Source organism: Corvus cornix, chromosome 5 (genome assembly GCF_000738735.6).
Source record: "Corvus cornix cornix isolate S_Up_H32 chromosome 5, ASM73873v5, whole genome shotgun sequence".
In the NCBI taxonomy this organism is placed as follows: Eukaryota; Metazoa; Chordata; class Aves; order Passeriformes; family Corvidae; genus Corvus; species Corvus cornix.
The window spans coordinates 41,300,316-41,318,666 of record NC_046335.1 but is presented as its reverse complement, the minus strand read 5'-3'; the positions used below and the strand labels follow the sequence as shown (position 1 = coordinate 41,318,666).

At 50.2% G+C, this 18,351-nt stretch overlaps 1 protein-coding gene across 1 annotated transcript in view; it reads right to left on the bottom strand.

The window, feature by feature from the left end:
• ALX4 (ALX homeobox 4) overlaps positions 1-18,351 on the bottom strand; it is a 44,827-nt gene that overhangs the window by 9,805 nt on the left and 16,671 nt on the right. The window contains 1 exon segment of the mRNA XM_039552738.1: positions 5,473-5,783. Within this exon segment, the coding sequence (XP_039408672.1) occupies positions 5,473-5,783 (311 nt within the window).

The following is an 18,351-nucleotide window of genomic DNA, read 5'->3' as shown; positions in this document are numbered from 1 at the left end:
AGCCATCAGTGCAGGGTCTGTGCCCTCGGTTTCCCAGGACAGCACAAGAGCTGCCTTGACAGAGCAGAGTGACGTCTCGGCCTCTGCTCTAACACATTTATGCATTGGATTGAATAGAGCAAAGTGGCTTAAACTGGCAGTTCCCAAATTGCCATGTGGCTGGTGGGCTGGGAGGATGTGGCAAGTCATTGCATTAGACTGAAGAAGAAGAGTGTCTTCAGTCCAGTTGTTGGTGTTACAGGCACCAGAGACACTCCGAGAGCTGACGGTGAGCTCTGAAGCACTTGTGGCAAGGTTTGGACCACTTTTTAAAGTTCTCCTTCCTCCTCTGGTCCAAATCCTTATTGGCTGCTTGGTATCTTGCAGTTGGGTTTCTCCAGACCTCCACAGTGCTCCCAGGAAAACAAGACAGGCATGGCAATGTATAATGTGAAAATGTCAGCAAAAAACCCCAACTAATCCTCAGTATTTCCACAGTCTTAGAAGACACCTGCTTTTAAAAAGCAAATCTAAACCCAAACAGAAGTTCATTTTCCTTTCATTGCCTGTCACTCCTTGTCAAGAGCGGCTGTTGTGGGGTGGGGATGTGACAGCGGAGGTTGCAGTGGCTGGTGCAGCATGTCCTCTGGGGTCAGGGTGGATACTTCGTGCAGGGGCCAGCACTCGCTGTGGGCTGAATCTCAGTGTTAACAATTAGAGTGGGAGTGTACGGTAATGTCACCTATCTGACTCCTGCAGCCAATGCTTTGGTAAGCCCCGATGTACCAAGTCAGCCCTGTAAAAATCTACAGAGCAGAGACAGTTTCATGTCTCCATAAACATTCAGGTGGTACCTAAACCCATATGCATACATAGCCGATGTGCTGTTGGGGGTGGAGAAGCCAGAAGTGGCCTGAGACAAAGCAAGGAGGCTCCTGCTCACTCTCTCGCTTACCCTTGCATCCAGTGGGCACTGCCAGTCTGCCCCTGCCACCAAGCCCCATGTGCCCTGCACAGCGCACAGGTGGATGGCTCAGCTGGGACCTCAGCCAGGCCACTGACAATGTCTGGAGAGTTGGGGGCTGCATCACTCATTTGTCCTTCCTGTAAGCTAAAGAATAATGTGTTTTCCCCCCTCTCCTATCCCCAGCATGGCAGTGGTGGGTGAGGCTGACCTCTGCACATGTGTAGTGGTGGGCTGGTGGCAGCTGTGGGGTTGTGCTTATGCCCTGTGCTCAACACCCCTGCTCTGATGCAAGTAAGAGCTGCCCACCACATTCAAGCCTCTTGTGCTTTTGCTCTCTTCTGGCAGCCTCACAGCATTCGTTCTCCCCATTGCTGTCCTCTCGCCCTGCTACCCTCCTCCCTCTGCTCTGCCTCCATCTGTCTGTGTTCAGGACGCCATCCCTCTGTGAAAGGCCAGGCCATCTCCCCTCTTGCCAGAGATGGCCACCAGCCCTTTGCTTTTCAGACTGCAAGAACAGAGCCAGAATTCATCTTTGAGTGCTGAAACTGGACACCATTTTATCAGTGGCCTGGAATGGGAAATTGGAGCCTGGGATGAGAGAATTGAATAACTTGAGCTTGTTTTCATTTCATGTTTAATTTCCTGCAGGCTTAGCTCAGTCTTTCCGCTCCTTCCACCAGCCTCCCAGGGTTTTATGGGGGAAAAGGGATCAAGATATATTACTTCTTGCTTTGCTTTGCTTTTTTTCTTTTCTTTTTTTTCCAAGGCGGTGATTTTGCTGCAGCAGAGTTTGACGTTTTCCTCTCACTTTCAAGCCCCCGCCGCATCACAGGGTCACCACCAAAAACATTTCATTAACAGTCCCAGCAATCATAAGGCAGGCTCTGATGGGGACTGGCTGAGGGGTTTTGTTCCCTGGCTGTGAAGCCTCCTTCCAGCCCCATCCCTTTCTTCTCTCCCAGAGAGCAGTCCAGGAGGCAGATACTGATAACCCAAGAGAGATAAGCAGCCAGGGCCAGGCTGGCACAGGCTTGGGATGTGCCTGTGTGTGTGTTTCTATGCAAGAGGAAGGAATCATGTGTGAATACACGTCTACCTTGTTTTTCTACTGCTACTGCCTCAGACATCTGCTGCAGACCTGGATGAGCTGGAAGAAGCTCAAGCAGTTGCTGACACCAAGCAGAAGTTCTTTCTGGGGCTCTGCAGCCACAGACATGGAAGAGGAGAAGAAAGAAAGGGGATATACGTTGTGTAGGACCTACATGAACACAGCACCCCTGTGCACCCTTGCAGGTTTGTGGCTGAGCCATAGCAGCCTCTTCCTGGCTGTGTGGCTCTGCCTCTTCACAGGGCTTATGCATGGCTCCCACTTTGGAAAACAGGGATGTGCAGTAACTTAATAGTACATGGAATCAAGGGGCAAGGTTGTGGGGGTTAGACAAGAAAATGTTGCATTGCATCACAGGGGGAATTAGCTTTGACAGTGTCAGACACCAGTACAGATGGCTGGAAACTGGGGCAGGCAGGAAACTGGAGCAGGAGAGGGGCCAGGCTATGGAATGCCACTGCTTCACAGACTGCATGGTCCACCCCATGTATGCTGCTGGCATGGGCTCTTCTCCAGGCACCGAGAACTCAGGCAGCTACTTCACTAATGTAGCGTGAGCTTGGGAAAGGGATGGAAAAATCAGAGCTGCCGCTTGCCTGTCTGGGCTCCACATCTGCTCCTGCCTGCAGTGCAGCTGGTTGTGTTCCCCAGGAAACCAAGCCTGGCCAGAGGGGATGACCTCCAGCCAAAAGCTGTGGGAGGGAGCATCACACCTTAAACCTGCTGTGTGCCCCACCTTTCTGCCACCTTGCTTTTCTTAGTTCAGCCTTGCAGGCAGCTGAAACTGACCTCCAAGAAATCATTCCAGGGAAGGATTATCCCTTAGATGACCATATTTTTCTTGGGAGAGGGACTACTGTGCTTCCCTCAAAGCCCATGGGGATGCAGTAAGCATGTGCCCAAACCCCCCGCAGCAGCTTACTGCTTACATGGCAGAGGGTGTCTGAGTACCTGGCAGCTATTTGGCTTGCAGGGGAAAAGTAGTGAGGGGCTTGCAGCTAATTTGTGATTTCCACCCTGTAGCCCTTGGTTCTTGGTCCTTGCAGCAGGTGTTTGCTTTGCCATCAGTCTCCTGAGCTGCAGCCCCATGCCCGTACCCACTCTTGGGATGTGAGCTAATGGCCCTTGATGCCACACTGCTGGTGTTGGAAGACCTCCACAGAGCAGAACCGCCCCGGAGTTGGGAGACAAAAGTCAAGCCTAAACAAGCTGTAGCACAACCCAGAGCTGGAGACAGGCACTAGGGTGATTCGCTAGGGCTTTGATTCCAAAAGCCTCCCTCACGGGAAGCACGGCCCTATGCCATCAGCAGAAGAGCCCTGTGCCACCTCAGACTGCACTTCCACACCTCCTCGGGGCTGCCACTGCCATGCCAGGGCTAAGCAGCTCGCTAGCCAGCAGCCCCAGGCCCCTGGGAACAGGTGTGAGAGCCCCTGAGCCTGGCAGCCAGCACCCACTGCACTGGGCACAAGGCTGCTGGTTCTCGCTCTCTAGTGACAGGAGTCTGCATTGCTACCGACAGCACGGCAGTCCTTCATCGCTGGCCATGGCCCAAGTCACCGGGTCCTTCCCGGCAGAGCCGGGGAATGACTGAAATGCAAGTGCTTGCCCCTTTCACCAAGGGCTAAGTGCTCGAGCAGCCAGGCCACTTAGACTAGCCCTTCAGCTGCTCTGTTACATGAACCCTGTCATCACCATCCCGAGTGAGAGGTGTGCACTGGCAGTTGCAAGAGCAGGGAGGCTGTTCTTGGCTCCCTGTGGCAACAGGCAGTAGGCACACTTATCTCAGAGCAAGCTGAAGCCCGTCTTTGCCAAATATTCTCCTGGCTACCTAGGGAGTTGCTTCTGCCCTCAGCTGAAGTGTCATCCAGTGGTAAAGTGGGGAAAAACCCCAAAATGAAGGGTCATGTGTAAGGAACTTGTAGATTGCATCTGCCTCACCTACCCTGGCTCTGATGGCCAGCCCTGCACACTGCCTGGGACGACACAGTAGCTGCAAACCCTGGCTCAGAAGCGAGCAGGAGGAGCTCACCACCCTCCAGCACCTCATTCTCATTCCTGAGCAAAAGGAATTTCATGCACAGTGCAGCCAGTAACCCGATGCTATGCCTGGCCTCCCAGGAGACCCCATTAGCACTTGTGGTGTGTTCCTGGGAAATCAAGAGCTTTGTCCAGTGGCACAAGTAAAGAGCTGATATTTGTAGCACTGCCTTGCTCTGCCCATGCTGCCGTACTCAGCATGCTATGCTCAGGACCAATGGGAATTGCACTGCTGCCTGCTGAAACGTAGCCATGGCCAGCCTGAAGAGAAACAGCTGTGGGGAAGAAGAACACACCAGCCCTGCAAACCCATTTAGGCAAGCAGACAAGAAAAATCCTGCTTCTGGTTGAATCCAGAAGTAAATGCACAAACGGAAATGGACTTAAGCATGGATGTGGGCCTTATTTGTGACAACTACTTGTAAAGGTTAAAGCAGAGGCTGCCTGGGAGCTGAGAATATTCCTGGTACAAGAGAGAATCAGGTGTCTCCATGGGCCAATTATTCTTGATGCTAATGCAGGTTCTGGGGGTGGTGAGCTGCCAAATGCCTGCAGACGGAAGCCACAGGATTAGCTGTGCTGGAGAAAGAGCTGGCCACCAAGGCGTGAGCTGTGGATGTCTGCTTCATGCAGTGATGCTCCTTTTTGAACATGCTTCTGAGCCCTGACAGGCCTCCTGTTTAACCTTGACTCAGAGGAAAAAGCAGTAGTCAGAGAATCATTCCCTTCTCTGAAGTGGATTTCGGCTCTGCTGGCCCCCCAGGTTAGTTCAAGGGAGCTAGTTCATGAGAGCTGGCCCCTGTGTGCGTGGAGGTGATTGAGACTCTCAACAGTGTGGCTGTTTGACTCTCCTGCTCCTCCCAAGATGGTGGGTGCACCTTTTGCCTCTAGATCTCCAGCTTTCATGCAGCCTCAGCGCCTGCCAAGCAGGCAACACAAGCTGCCTCTGTTGTATCGCCTCATGGTCTCTGGTACTGAACTCCCGATCACCTCTGCATCCTCATCTGCCAGAACAAGCCCATCCTGTGGAAAAGCTTGCTCCTGCTCATGCTAATGAACCTGTGTTCCCTGCAAGTCTCCTGAAGAGAGCAGGTTTTGTGCAAGCTTTGTTCAGGGTGGCGGTGAGGCTTACCCGCCTGCTGTCCCGTTAGCTCAAGGGCAAGAGGTGTCTCTTTGAACATTGAATTGCAGGACACCAGGCCGAATAAAGGAGCTGACACTAGTGCCAGATGTGGATGTACCTCCTTGTCCTTTCCCTGGGCCACAGGCTCTGATTAGGGCTTGGCTGCCTGCACCTTATGGTGGGGCTGCAAGGGAACCTTGGAGGTTTTCTGTGACTCATCCACCCCTCACCCAGCCCCAGGCTTTCCCCCCATACCTGTACACGAGCCTCGGTGAGGTCTGTCCTCATGGCTAGCTGCTCCCTGGCATAGACATCAGGATAGTGGGTCTTCTGGAAGACCTTCTCCAGCTCCTCCAGCTGGTAACTTGTGAAGGTGGTGCGGTTCCTCCGCTTTTTGCCCTTGTTGCTCTCTGAGTCGGCCTTGTCCATGGGGCTGGGGAGGTCTGTGCTGGCCCTGTCCTGGGGCACTTTCACCCCGGCCTCCTTCACGCTGAGGTAGCTGCTGTCCATTGCTGAAGGGTCGGAGCTTGGCTGCAAGTCAGGCTCTCCCAAACTGCTTTCCTTACCTGTTTGGGTGGGAGGTAAGGGAGGGAAGAGGGGGGCAGGTTTGACCAGGGGTAGGGGGCAGGGAGACAGAGGAGGAAACAGATGTAAATCTTTTGACCAATTTTGCCCAGCACAGATGGGCAAGCTCTCTCAGCTCCTGCTCCCTCTCAGAGACTCAGGTGGGAGGATGAGCCCTGCACACTCACGTGCACACACCCCAGCAAGGCCCTCCTTCAACCTCCCAACAGCCACATCAGAACTGAACATCATGGAGCACTACATTCCTTGGTCCTGGCCACAGGAAAGGTCTCTGAGAGGTACCCATCTGCTCCCTGCACCATGCAGGTCCCCTGTCACCAGCCCATCTGTGCTCCCCTGCTGAATTACAGCGAGTAGAAAACCGGGAGTACGCAGCAGCCACATGTGGTGCTCGGTGGGGTCTGTTTTCTGCTCCTGCATCCTCAGGCAGTGGTGGTGTGTCAGCAGAGGTGCTCCTGGCTGACACCCCCAGTTGCCCCCACAGCCTTCTGCCAGGACTTGCCCTGCTTTTGGCAAGGAGGCCGTGAACGGGGCTCAGTGCCGTGGAAAAGGACAGTATGAGACACCTGCGGGAGCAGCACCCCCTGCTTGCAGGGCAGAGGGAAATGAGAGGAGTGTGACAGCAGTCTGGGGGGCTGTTCCTGCCTGACTGCCCTCAATAATCAGTAATTAATGAGACGTGACAGATGAGAGCAGTATGGCAATGCAGGAGGAGGAGGTTTCAACCACTGAACCAGTGAACTGGTTCCTTTCTGAGGCTTAGCAGCTACAGTAAAACCACCTTTGAGCTTTGTCACGGGGCAGATGCCTCCTCAGGCGCAGGCACTATGTGTGTCCTCTCCTGCACACCTCCTGCCTCCAGTGACAGTGGTGTCCCCTTCATTAGCAAGAGTGATGCTATGCCATGGGGACCCATGGCTCTCCCTTATCTGATGCCACTGCTCTGCATTTCTGTCACCAGGAGAGAAAAAGAGGGATTTGTGTGAGCAACTGGCCACCTGGCATATAGTGCACAACCAAGTGTCACACCTGGACACATTTCTGGCTGGGATCTTTGGGCAAAAAGCATGGTAGCCCTACTGCAGGTTTTAACCTTGAGCCACCATGCTCAGTTCCTAAATGTGTGGGAAGTGGCACTGTGGTATTTTCTATCCATGCTCTCCTTACCAAGCCAAAGGCACATCAAGTGTCTCATCTTTTTTTGAAATTTCACATTAGTCTATTTTCAAATGTTACCAGGCCAGGATCAGTCCTTCTGGGAAACAGCTGCACCATTTAGTGATGTCCCTGCTGGGAGCTTTTCCCTGGCAATGTCATAGCCAGGGTCATTAATGCCAGCTTAGGCATCTTAGCCCATGTCTTTGGCAACAGCCATTTTTTCCAGCACTCATCTCTTGTTACAAAATCCTTCCGCTAATTTGCTGTATATTTACAGTTTAGCCCTTCTGTGAACAGCTCTGTCACATCTTCACAGCCAAAAGCCCATGAAAGGGCTTGTGAGAAGCTGTACTGTGTACAAGCCCTTGCCCACCTCTCACTCTTGCAGCTGAAAGGCTGCACTGAGGTGACTGGGATGAAACTAGAAGGATGAAATGTAGCTGTCACCCTCAGGCACGAGGCCCAGATTTAAGCTTGGGGAGATGAGCTATGAAAGGGATTTGAGAAGAGAATTGCCCAGGTGGTACAGAGGGCTTGTAGGCAGACCTTGGCTGAAGGCAGTGGAGTTACCTGCCACTTTCTCCCTACTGTGAATTCAGATTTATTGCTTTCTCTAATATTGTTCCCTCTGACTTTTGAGGAGCTCCCTGTAAAGCTTACCAAAGCTTGATGTTGTCTATCTCAGCTCTCTTTGCTTTGATCCTTGGGAACATTTTGGCAAAACTTATGCTCCCTGGGTTCCAGGACCAGTGTCTAGGCCAGTGACTGACACACTTCCTCCTCTTTGAACCTGCCTTCTCCAACCAGCTGACTTCTGGGGGATGCAGGTGGAAAGACCTGTCCAGAATGGGCTGGGACAGGGTCCTGTCCCACAGCCTTGGCAAATCATATGCTACGGACATGATATTTATAGTTTTCACAACTGAAAATAAAGCAGTTCCAGAAAGTCTGCAGCAATGGACTACCACCTATGAGAGTCAGTAGAGACAGAGGAATAAATAAAGCATTCCAAGAGGTTGAGTTTTTTTCCCTTTCTCTCTTTCTTTTATTATTTATGATGTCAGGAAGCTCAGTACATTTTCCCCCACGGCTTTGTGCTGGCTGCCTCCCTAACTCCCAAGCCCCCTGCAGCTCCAGCAGCAGCAAACACAAGACCTGACGCCTTTCCTTGGGAATTCCTCTGCTGTTTTTTATCTGCTTGTGGAGCTCAGCTATCTGGGGAATGGTCTGTGCAAACATACACACACACACACTCACACACACACACTCAGCTATCTGGGGAATGGTCTGTGCAAACACACACACACACACACACACACACAGAGAGAGAGAGAGAGAGAAAAGCTCAGTGTCTGTTCTAGTTTCATTGACAGCATAGCTCGAACTGCAGCTGAGAGCTGGGCCCCGGACTTTCAGCAGTGATGAGTTATCTCCATCACAAACTACCAGCCCCAAGGAGCAAGGACTGTCCCTGCTGCACACACAGTGGGTGTTCCCATGCCTGCTCTGCCAGGCCAGAGCCCTCCTTGCAGCTCAGCCATGCTGCTCTCGTGCTCCTGCACTGCAGCAGACATGGGCTTCTTCACCTCTAGCCCCTGAGGGCCCTGGTAGGGATGAGCTGTTTCCAGGAGAGGGGCAGAAACTGTGGGATGGAGGGCAGGACAGCAGCGTAGGGAGGGCATGGTGTAAATGTACCCTCAGCTGAGCATCCCAAGAAGTAACTCTCAATCCCTAGAAACAGGCTCCCTGACCTCAAAACAGTCACGCTAAGTGCTGAAGTGAAACAAATTGCATACATCTGCATATGGATATGCCCAGACTTCCTGTAACTGGAGATGGCCTCAAAGTTTCAGTGGGGTGTCTGTTTCTAATCAAACCTAGAGAGACCTTGAGTTACATATTGTGAAGATCTCCATGACAAGGAGTTAATGTGAGCACCACTGCACCCTTACAAGCCCGACAGGACCATTTGGTGCCTCCTCCACTGCTTGCCAATCCATCCTTGCCCTCGTAGCAGTAGAAGGAGGATATTTTCTGGCTTCCCACAATTATACCCTGCTCTTGTAGTGCCTTGGCTGCCTGCTAGGCCATCAGCACTCCCAAGACCTTCCCTGAGTCATCCTGTGTCAGCTGCCAAGGGGCAGGGACAGTCCAGGATAACTGGGCATGTGAGCCCCAAGCATCTTGCAGCTCCTTTTGGGCAAGAGGGATGCCTGTGTTCTCACTTCTTCTGCAGGGGATGTGCCTTTCAAATCTCCCCACATCTGTCCTGGGAACCCTACGGAGGAGAAAGGGGGTGCAAGAGACACAAGACCATGTTCACATGTGACTATGAGGTAAGGTGCTGAGACAGCCGGGCATTGCGCTGCTCTGCTGACAAGCTCCTGGAGGGAACAGTCATCTTTATTGTGCTGTCAGAATGCTTGGATCCACAACCTGTATCCGTTTTGTTTCTCAGGTGTGCTATTTTGGGAGGCTAAAGTAAAATCTTCACAGCATACAATCTTATCCATGGAATTTAATTTAGAGCGAAATCAGCTTAGTGCATCCACAGGGCAATGGAGAGTGGGACATTTCCAGCACACAGCTTTGGGCCCAGCTTGAAATGGTGGGTCTGCTTTGCGCAGCACATGCGTGACAAGCCACAGCTCCTGCACGATAGGCTCCCTCACACAGGTGCCGTGATGGCAGCCCCACAGCCCATAAGGCTGCATGACAGCTACAGGGCCAACACAACCCAGGGACACAGCCAGCACAGGAGAGTTTCCCCTGGGCTCCAGGCAAAGAAGCCTGCTGGATCTTGGCCCTGCTAATGTACTGCTCCGGCAGCAACTTGTCCAAGCTATTACAGCCTCAGTGAAGAGCTGATGCTACCCCAGTCCTGAGATGCTTCAGGAATAGCCTGGAACACCTACTGGCTTGTGGCAGCTCACAGAGGCTGGCTGTCTGTGGACAGCCCATGCTCAAAGAGCATGGCATGGGTGGCATGGGGCTGCACCAGGCTGCCCCTCTGCTCCCACACTAAATGACATAGGGGCCTACTGCCTTCCTGTCCAAGTGTGGGCACAGCAGTGTTCCCCCCTGCCTACACCCAAATTCTATGGCCTACAATGCTGGCTACTTCCTGCTGCCTCTCCCTGCCTGCACAGGTGTGGTCTGACTCTTCATAGCAATGATGCTTTAAAAAAAAAAGCTCTTAATGTTATTCTTTCAACTCTTGCTTAAATACCAGTGTTAAAATTTTGCCTAGATAGGATTCAGGCAGTGTATTTTACACTTCTTACCAAGGCAGATTTGCACCACAGCCCAGCCAGCACACCTCAAGGACTTTGCCAGCCATAGGAACCTTATCCGACTCTTGTGATCTTGCCTTAACACATGCTGAAATCATTATACTTGTTTCTAAGCTGTCTGTTCAGTCTTCTGTCTCCTATCTGTCATTAAAGTCTAGAAGTCAGCACAAGGCTATTATTTAAAAAACATCCACATTTTGGGTTCTATTAGAAAAAACAAAGTGACTGGATTTTAGACATAAAAAGACCCAAATATTTAGGTTTATTTCTGTTCAGGGAGTCTGTGCTCTTGCAGTCTGCACATGTAGAGAAGATTTTAACACTTTTTTAGTTGTATGTGGCATCAGTGATTTTATTAGCAATGATCAGATGCTTAATCATACTTTCACTCTTGGGCCTAACTGAGGTGTAAAACTGGGCAGCATTCATCTCTTAAATGCAGGTGGTAGAATTCTACACAGGACACAAACCATTGGCTTCATTCTGGAAGCTGCAGTTACCCTTTGCTGCTAAGCAGAAACTGGCTGGAGCATCTCCATTTCAACTCTGGATAAGGATGAGTACATGGCCTGCCCATCCCTCCCAGCCAGGGACCTCATTTGGTTGATTGTGCAGAACCTGAAGAAAGGCTGAATATGGTCTGTGCTGTTCCTCTGCTCATGGTACAGCATTACTGACTTCCCATAGTGCTCTGGAGATCACTGCATGGATGTTCTTGTCTGCATGGACACCATCCATCTCTGCTGACCTTGTCAAAGCTGCTGGCACTGCTGCTCTGCTGCCTGCAGCCTCCTGAGGCTCTACAGAGCAGGGGGCACACACTGAGTGGCTACTCATGGTGAAACTCAATGTAAAAATAGCTGTGAAATACCTGATCACCTTGGGGAGCTAATTACAGACAGAGCAAAGTCCTACAGAAAAGTCTACTTGTAGAAAAATGAAAGGAGGAAAGGAGTGTTTCTTTCTACTGTGCTCCTCCTGACCACACCTAGGGCCCCCTCTTTGGGAAGAGACTTGTTTTTCTCATCAGAGCATACACCAGGAACAGGCCTGGAGCAGAAAGGTCTGAAAAACCTTCTGCTCCTGGAAAGCAGTCTGGGGATGATGCCAAGGGTGTCACACAGTGGGTCTATAGGCATTCTTTTGGTGGCCCTGAAGCCAGTGTATAACTTGAGTCACTGGCTCTACCTCCACTGTGTGCCTGGGAGATGTTTCAGTGGGAGTCAAATTCACTTCAGCCCTGGCTGCACTTAAGCCCTCTTGTTCCAGGCTGGCTAGTTCTCCTGGAGTAAATCACTGTATGAGTTTGGGGACAGACAGCTTCATAAACATTAACTCTAGTGCTGCTGAGAAGTTTACATCACAGCAAGCCTGGGGAATATGCACTATTTATTTGGGAAAATTGCCGTTCCTCTCACTTTTATTCTGATCTAGCTCTTTTCCCCCAATACAAACATCTGTTTTTGAGGGCATGTGTTGCTTTATTGCCTGATTAGCTGGGTTCACACACCCTGTGGCTACTTGGGGAGAGCTCAGCATTGTCTGTACAAGTGCAACATGTGCTGCTTGCTCGTCTTTCATGTTTTTTAAAGGACGCTAACAAAACTGGCTGTTACATAAACAAATCAATTCTGAAAACTCGGCATAGAAGCTGTGGCTAGGGAAAAAGGCACAGCTCATTCCCCAAGTCCTTTTTCATGTGGCCCATTCATCTGAAAAGCAGGAAAGTGCTGACTAGCAAATTTTGAAGGCACAAAAATGCTTCTAGCAACCTGCTGCAATTGCAGTTGACTTTCTGGCTCCCAGACCATGATATAAGGAAAGAGAAGGAGCAAGAAAATGTACTGCCATTGTGTCCATGGAGAGAAAATCAAACTGCTCCATTGCATACCATGGCTTCCTCACTATTGAATGTGAAGGGAGATTATTGCTTATGCCAATATTCTGGAGTTGGGCATCTCAGTTCTCTCTGATTAGTCCATTAATTTCCCAGTGACATGGTTTTGTCCCCTCTGACACCTGAAGGTCTTCAGTGTTGTAGGGGGTGACAGAGTGCCTTGGGGATATGCCAGGACCAGCCACAAGATGACTTTTTAAGTGGCAGCAGAGGGAAGTGACGACCACCTCAGTGGCATCAGAGCCTCATTGGATCCCACACAGGCGTCCCCGGGCACAGGGCTGGGGGTGATCAGCTACAGGTTTGCAGCATGCCAGGCTATGTGCAAAGTTTGAAAGTATGACAGACAAGATGGGTCAGCTACTGCATTTTGAAATGTCTCATTTGCCATGACATTAGGCATGTCATAAACAGCTAGGAAAAATTGTGAGTTTCTGCTCTGTCCTATTGTGTGTCTGCTAAAACAGTGCATATGAACCAAAAGCCATCTAGAACCTCTGAATTGATATGTCCCCGATGTGTACCAGCTAAGGAAGATGGACAAGGCAGGCAAGGAAGGGAAGGAGACTTGACAGGGCTTTCAGTTTCCTCTTGGCTCTGGTTTTGATACCTTTTGGGTAAGTAGTCTCCTCCTTCCCAAGCAGTCCCGCATTGCCTTGCTGTGACAGTGATCGCCTGAGGATCTTGGTTTTTCCCAAGCTCCTCAGAATCAGATGTGAGCACCTAACTGCTCTGAAGGCTTGGCTCAACGCTGAATAGACAAAATATGTTATATCATTAAGAAAAAAAAAATCAGCATCACTGGTATTGGACAAAGTATTAAATGGTGTCATCTCAGTCATAGACTCATACCTGCACACGAGCTAATAACAGTTTATTGGGATTTCAGTCCAAGAGTCCACAGATCCCTGGGCAAGTGAAAGGCAGAACAGACAGGCCCCCAGTGCTGTTTGCTGAAGACTTTTGTTCTCCACAGACAGACACTGTAGGGTTTTGCACACCTTGATGCTCTGTCCCAAAGTGGGAATTCTGTTCTGCTCCTGTCTGAGCTGAGTTTTCCTGCCCAATTCACCTTGTCTATCTTACTCTGGGATCGTTCAGTTATCCCACTGGTGTGTTTTAGAAAAATCTAGATCCAGCAAGTTTGCTCCTCCCCTGCTTAGATGCTACCTCCAGCTCAGTTAGTGACAGTAGCATTTAAAGTAGCCAGGATTCAACCCCGCTCCCTGTGCTGCAGTCTTGTGAAGTCAGGCTCTGCACCTGGAGCAGGGAAAGGTAAGTGCTGGGGAGCTCTGGGGCTGACAGCAGGCAGTGCCACTCAGTGCCTGTGGTAGCACTGAGGGCTGCTCAGACGTGAGTGACAGATGAGGCTGATGCAGGGCTTAGGGATAAGCTCTCACTCTGAAAGGAAGAGCGTAAATGGTCCCATCAGATGCAGATTTATGTATTCATCTTAACCTCACCCGTGCTGCTTGGCCACTGCAAGGATCTAAAGAGATCCCTCACCTGAGCACTGCAAGAGAAAAGGGGGCTCTTCTCTGCAAGCTGTTATCTCCTCCAGAGGTTTCCCCTGCAGCCAGTCAGTGCCTCTCTCTTCCCCACAACATGCCCTGGATGTTTCCCCTACAGTTTCTACCCCAGGCTGGGTGCTGGGTGAGCAGGACCTCTGCTCTGTCAGGGTGAGAGGGAGGCATGAGGCAGTGGTGCAGCCCTCTGGGTCTCAGTGTGTGTGTTGCCTTCCATGCTAAGCACACGCCAAGCAAGGCACTGCCAGCCATCACCTGTGACAGAAGGTATAAATCAGCCATCTAGTTAAGAAGGGAGTGGGGGACTCTTCCTGCTGGTGAGACAAAGCTGCCTGAAGGGAGTTGATCCTTGTTCTGATGTCTGGCTATGGCACAGTTTAATTCCCTGCTGCCAGCTTGCAGAGTGATTCACCCCATCCTGTGGGTCAATGCCTGCCTGGACGCTGTTCACGTCATTTGCTTGGTTGGTCTGTCTGCCTCTCTCTGCGTTCTTCTGTCAGTCTGCTTTGCAAAAGCAACCTCTCTGCAGCAGAGACAGCAATGCATTGCTGAAGTTCAGCTGCCTCCCAGAGGTGATTTCTAGTTGCCTGTTCTGTGCTGCTGATAGCAGGGCTGAACCTGCAACCTGAAATTGCCAGCTGAGAAGGGGGCAGGAGGAGGGAGATTAGGGCCATTTTGCAATGAGCTGGGCAAGAGCTCAGCTGCATCTGCATTATGGAGTCCTGGTTCAAATTAATGACAGATGAACTTCAATGGCTTGCGGGCCTTGGCCAGGGCGGTGTCCGAGCAGGCTCTGCCCAGCTGGAGCAGCCAGCCTGCGGCCCTAGTCCAGCGAGGCACTGCAGCATGTGTGTGTCCCTGGACTACCCTTCTGCTAAAGTGCAGTGTTATGTGCTTCAGATGGGCAGTCAGGCAAGCCCAAACAAATCCTACCAACACTGCTCCCATGCTGCTCCTTGTGCTTTCCAGTCTGGGCCCTCAGGTGCCCCCATGGAGAAGACCTGGGGACTCTTGAGTCTGGATGAGATGCTGTGGCAGCCCCATTGGGACCCAAATACAGTACACCTCAGGGGGATTTGGGTGCCACCTGTACACTTGGAAATTGGAAAGCAGGAGTGATGGAAAGCTGGAGTAAAATCAGAAAACAACCAAAATTGGCTGAAGCTCACTGAACCACAGAAAGGGTTGAGTTTAAACATTGAGACAAAGTTTGGGCAAGATTTCTTAGCAAAGTAGTTCTGCTTTTCTTCAGTTTTATACAGCTGATTAGTAAAGAAAGGCCCAGACGAGGGAAGAAAAACCTTCAGCCTTCCCCAAACCTGCCTGTTCTTGGAAGAACATCTATAATTTATTTCCATTCCAACTGCACATTGCAAAACTCAAGGCCGGCCAGGTCTGGGAAAATTCCTACAAGCACTAGGCTTTTAGAAGCATTCCAGAAAGAAATTAGGTTTCTGGCTACCAAACCCACTAATTCACAGTCACCAGGGCTGGGAAGCAGACTGGCATCAGCTTTTACTGGCAGATAGTAACAGGGCAGTAAAATCCCTAACTGAAGCAAGAAGCAGCACAACCAAACTGGGATCTTGCCAGCCGAGAAGGAAGACACAATAACCAACAGCAAACCTGAGAGCAGCAGGTTGTTTCCCCCGACCTTTACATCCTCTTCATGCGGTGGGGGCAATGCTGCAGCCCCTCAGGGGCTGATGTCAATGGGGATGGGGAAGCCCAGACTCCTGACAGGGTCTGAGGGTGGCAGCAGCAATCCCTGGTAGCCAGGGACTCTCATCCCTGGTCTCCAAGAGCCCACATGCAGTGCAGGAGGTACACAGTGACCTCAAGGTCTCTCTGATCTCAAGAGCTGTTCTGAGGTGTTGATGGGACATGGCTGCACTGCATGGACTGGCCATGAACCACAGCGTATCTACACTGTAGCTGTGGAGAAAGGGCAAAGACAAAAAAATCCAACTAAGACTGGCTTGCTTGGAAACTCCAGCTGACCCTAACACAGTCTAAACAAATATTTTTTTTAATTACTCAGAATGCCCCAGTTTTCTTATATGTATCCCCAAAGACTGTCATAAAATGTCTACAGGAAGGACTCCGTGAACCCCTGCTGCCCTGCTCTAGAGGCACGTATTTCAGCTCCAGTCAAACTGAAGTTTAATAAACCCCTGGCCTCTGTAGGTTCCCTCCAGCCTCTGCACCAAACAATTCTCCCCTGCCTCAGCCTGGCTCTGGGTCTATGTCCACCACAACTATTTGCCATGAGCAGCCAACTCCTGCAGCCTCCCATGGGAGACCACCATGAGTTGTGAGTGCTACGCTCATGTGCCTCACCTTTTTTTCTGCTGGGGCTGTGAGGAGTAGGGAAGGAGTGGTTGAAACTCTCCCTCATTTGTCATCAGCTCTGAAACATATATACAACTTAGGACACCTCTGGAGCTTTAGCTCCATATCCTTCATATCCCAGAAGAGAGAGGGTATATGTTGACTATGGGAGCCAGGTCTGGATAATCCAAGTCTTTTGAATGATCCCAATAGCTGATGCCAGCCACTGTGCTTTGTAAAATACTGGGAAACCCCACTTGCATCACGGTTTAAGTGCAATGCTTTCCTCATCCAAAAAGTACTTATGTGTTGTTCAATAATCTCCCTTTAATGAGGTTTTGCCAACTCATCAAGGAGTTAAAATGATACTGCATGACTTGGCCAATTACTCTCATGAGACACTTGTGCAAGAGCCCAAACACATGGTTCCCAAAGGAAAGGGATGAAAATTATTTACAGAAGCAGTGAGGCAAAGGTTGATTGATAATGAGGCACTCAGAGGAAATGGGATGAATGTGCCTAATATTCCTTTAGTAAATAAACAACAAATAGTATTCTCAATCAGCAGCTCACATTTTTAATTTTGATCTGAGAATAGCAAGATTCACAGATTCATAGATTATTCTGAGTTGGAAACTCAAGGATCACTGAGTCCAAGTCTGAAGTGAATAGCCCATATGGGGATTGAACCCAAGATGCAGGTCAAATGATAGTTATTAAGGGGAAAAAAAATCCATTAGGTAGTACTGAGCAAGGAAAACATGCACAAAAGTGTGCTCTTACTTGTGAAAGGGGAGTCATGAATTGCTCAAAGGGTAAACTGTGCTTGTCAAGTAATTCAGAGTGCTATGCACTCCCAGGTCAGAGAAAGGGATTTAGTTTCTCTTGAGAACTACTTCACCTTGCAACACATATAATTGTCACCAGGGGGAAAAAAATGAAACAAAAAACCAAAAACCCCAAAATCCCAGAAGTTTGCATGAGCCAAGAGTATTTGACCTTTACTTTCTCTTCCACCTCTATGTTTCACTTCTTTTCCCAGACTTTGTGTCTGGTGAGCCGCATTCCCACAGTGTCTGCCCATCCTGCACATGCTCTCCAGCCACTTGACCCTGATGGCCAAAGTTACTGGAATCTGGCCACTCACTGAACTTGGTGGTGACCAAACCAGGCCAAGGTGTGGATCTCTGACCATCACCTGCACCACCAAATTCCTTTATAAAGCCACCCCGGGACTAGGGAGAAGTTGTTGCCCCTGGTGCTGTTGTGGCTGCAGATGGTTACACTGCGTGGTGTCTCTGCCAGCTGGAATGGTCCCTGGCTGCATGGCACCACAGTTAAACACAATGCCAGGACCAAACATGTCTACTGGACCTAAGAGGATGAGCAGCGAGAGTACTCTCTTAAGGGCTTTTGTGCCATTCCTCTTACTTTTTCTTCCTAAATACTTCTTGCTTTCTGGGTCTTTGGATCACATACACTGCATGCCTCTCTGTGGGTGAACAGTTCTCCATTTTCTCGTCGTCATCCAGTGTTTGAAGGTGATCATTATTTACTGCATGGCATGCACACCCTATTCAGCAGTGTCCTCTGGGCTTCCTACGGCATCCACTGGGCTGTGCCGGAGGGTCGTGCGGAGATGCCTGAGTCACAGCGAGCGCGGTGAGGTGAGGCACTGCTATTTCTCATGTTGTGTGGATGGCAAAGGGAGACAGAGCCACCAGGCACACACAGACACTCTATCAAAGCCTGAGTTTTAAAAAGTACTTAGTGCTGTCTAATGCTCTTGCAGCCTGGAGGTGAAGGTCCTGTTGGCCTCAGCTGTGCCCCTCAGGTGCCTGAATCATGCAATACCTTTGTATCTTGGCCAGGTAGATATAAGCCCCCGTTCAATCCAAAACACTCCTCAGTCTTTAGGACAAGTTTGTGCCTCATCAAAATTCCTTATCCTTATCCCATCCTTTGCTCCCCTTCTTTGCCTGGATCCAAGCAAGTCTGGGCCAATTACTGGGGTAAATGGCCACTGCAATAAGAGTAGGTTCAGACCTGGCTGGAAAGACTCCCACAACATGAGAAATCTGCAGTGTCTTTAGGTGTGAAAATCAAAGGTGTCACTACTGAGACAGTACAAACCACAACTCCTTATGGCTAGTTGTTGGATAATCTTTCAGATGAAAGGCACAAAGCACATTTCCTACCCAAAACTCAGCTCCACTGTAAATCTGATGATCTTGCTCCACAGCACAGTGCAGCAGAACTTATGAAAAAAGTCATCATCGGATTTTTTTCCTGACATGGAGAAAATAAAAATGTGCTTACTTTTAGTTACATTCTTGGAAACAGC